Here is a 2,678-nt window from a genome sequence, read left to right as displayed (position 1 = left end):
GACCTCAGAGCACCTTCCAGTACCTAAAAGGGGCTCCAGGAAATCTGCAGAAGGTCCTGGGACAAGGGCAATGGCTGTAAATTGAAGGAAGGCAGGGCTAGATGGGATATTGGGAAGGAGTTCTTGGCTGTGAAGGTGGTGAGGGCCTGGGATGGAATTCCCAGAGAAGCTGTGGCTGCCCCTGGATCCTAGGAAGTGTCCCAGGCCAGGTTGGATGGGGCTTGGAGCAAACCTGGGCTGGTGGAAGATGTCTGGGGCTTGGAAAAGATTGGCTCTAAGGACCCTTCCAAGCCAGACCATCCTTGGATTCTGTAATAAAATACTTTTAAATCCAGGTAAACTTATCACCAACTTTGAGCCTGACCCAGAATAACTCCTAAAATACCACAGCCCAAGGATGCTGAGGCAGCTCTGACTGAAGGTGGGAGCAGAGGGGTGGAACAAGGCGGGCTTTGAGGTCCCTTCCAACCCAAACCATCCCACGATCCCATCAAAGGGCTGACCTGGAGCCCCCCCAGGAGCAGCCCTGCTCCCAGTGCCAGCCCAGCAGGAGCAGCAGGATCTCACCCACCTTCCTTGGAGCCCGTCCTGTCGGCGTTGGGCCCCGTGTTGGGGGTGTACTTGGTGTCCCTCGTGGCAGTGCTCTGCTTCGTCCAGTCAAAGTTGTCTGTGTCGTCTTGAGTGAAGAGGCAAATGTTGCCATCCTCGAAGCCACAGTGGAACTCTCCTGCCAACACAGCAAAGAGCAGGAATTCAGTGGCCAAAGCTGTCCCTCCAACCCTTGTTAGTTATAATGAACACGTTGGGATGATGCTCAGTAACAGCAAAAAGGGGCATTTGTGAATACAAATACACATATTTTGATTTCCCATCGGGTTTCCAGTGTTTAATGTCATTTTCTTTCGCAGGAACCTCAGCAAAATGGAAATCAAACAAAATATCATCCATCTCTGCTGGTGCTACTTGAAATGATATTTAAATCTTATTGCACAGCTCGTCCTCTCGTAGTCAGGTTTATATACTCAGGGTAAACATTTAGACATTTATGTATTTATACAATTTCAGATGCGAAGTTATATATTTATTCAGTTTTAAACACAAGTTTTATACACAAATGTACATGTTTATACACTTTAGAGGTGCTGTTTCTTCTTACCCAGCTGCATTTCTAAAAAGCTGGGAAGAACAGGCACCGTGTCCATAAAACATGAACCATGGGGGGAAAAGTGGGAAGTGGATTTTTTTTGTTTAGGGATCCAAAGATAAAAATCTAAATATTATCTCCAAGTGGCATTTCTTAAACTATCCTTGATTTCAGTGGGGGGGGGGGGGGGGGAAAGGAAGTTGGGGCTAAAATGAGAGCAAAGGAGCTTTAGGGTTGACGTGAAGAACAGCCCTAAAAATCAGGACAGTGCAGCACATGGATGCATTGCTCAGGAAAAACATTGGGTTCCCATCACTGGAATACCTTTAATCAAATAGAGAAATACCTGGAAAAAAGGTTTAGGTCTATCTGTACTGTATCTGGGCAGGACAGGTGATTCTATCCCCTCCTGAGGACAAATTCCTGTGCTTCCATCAGCAATTCTGTGCTGGACTTGAGGTCAGGTGGTAAAAGTGCAGGTCTAAGGAATTAAAAATCACCAAAAAGCCCAGAAAGGATCACTGGGATCCTCTCCTGCATGGAAGAGAGGAGCCAGGGCAGTGCTCTGACCTGCTGGGTCACGAGGGGATGACAAATTCCTCCTGACAGGCATTTAGGAATCAAAATAAATCCAAACTTGGAGGTTCAGCTCTCCTTTCAGAGCAAAATAAGGGCCCCACGTAGCAAAACCTGCAAAAGCCTAATTCCGTGTGCATGAACAATTCCTGCCGAGTTTGCTCTTCCAGCAAAGTCAATTGATTTATCTGGGAAAAGAAGGAAATCTCCCTTCTCCTGGGAGAAAGCAGCTGCCTGCACACAGCGCCAGCCCCGGCCTGTCTGAGAGGGGGGCAATTTATATTCACTGTTCTGGGCAACTCAAACACCCAGCACTGGGGGATTATTTATCTCTGTTACACTGAGAAGGTGGATAAATGTTTGCAGGTTTGGGGGTTTGGGGAACTATAAATCCGAACTATAAATCCACTTAAGCCACTGCAGCTTCCCCAGTAATCAGCGAGGACAGAGGGACCTGGGGCTTAGCCTGGGCTCGCACTGCTAAGCCAGAACCTTGGGCTGAGGCTTAGTTACACTCAGGTGATGGTGCAGGCTCGAAAGTGGGCTGGAAAAAATCCATTCCAGACCACAAAGTGCTTAAGGAATGATTTCCAAGTCTTATTCTGCTGCTGCCTGTCCAGGGAAAGCCAATGGGATCCAGAGGGGCTTTAGGAAGAGGGTCAGGGAGGGGATCCAGCCCCTCTGCTCAGCCCTGGGAGGTACATCTGGAGTGCTGGGTCCAGCTCTGGGCTCCTCTGGACAAGGAAAACACGGAGCTCCTGGAGGATGAGTCTCCTATGGAGGTGATGAAGGAACTGGAGCATCTGTGAGGGAGCTGGGGCTGTTCAGCCTCCAGAGGGGACACCCAGAGGGCACCTCCCCAAGGGCTGGCAGGGCCTGCAGGGAGGGGGCAGAGGATGGCCCAGGCTCTGCTCGGGGGGGCCCAGCAATGGCACAAGAGCCACGGGCAGGAACTGAT

The 2,678-nt window shown here is 49.7% G+C and overlaps 1 protein-coding gene across 1 annotated transcript in view; it reads right to left on the bottom strand.

The window, feature by feature from the left end:
- Positions 1-2,678, bottom strand: part of LOC114071394 (MAM domain-containing glycosylphosphatidylinositol anchor protein 2-like) — a gene marked incomplete at its 5' end in the record, with an annotated part of 25,342 nt that overhangs the window by 12,940 nt on the left and 9,724 nt on the right. Inside the window, one exon of the mRNA XM_027909223.1 lies at positions 572-727. Coding sequence (XP_027765024.1) covers positions 572-727 — 156 coding nt within the window. The remainder of the gene's footprint in view (positions 1-571; positions 728-2,678) is intronic.

Source organism: Empidonax traillii, unplaced genomic scaffold (genome assembly GCF_003031625.1).
Source record: "Empidonax traillii isolate 1590-97213 ecotype Southwest subspecies unplaced genomic scaffold, ASM303162v1 scaffold1993:size44081, whole genome shotgun sequence".
NCBI classification, from domain to species: Eukaryota; Metazoa; Chordata; class Aves; order Passeriformes; family Tyrannidae; genus Empidonax; species Empidonax traillii.
The sequence above is the reverse complement of the archived record's forward strand: the minus strand, read 5'-3'. Positions and strand labels throughout refer to the sequence as shown.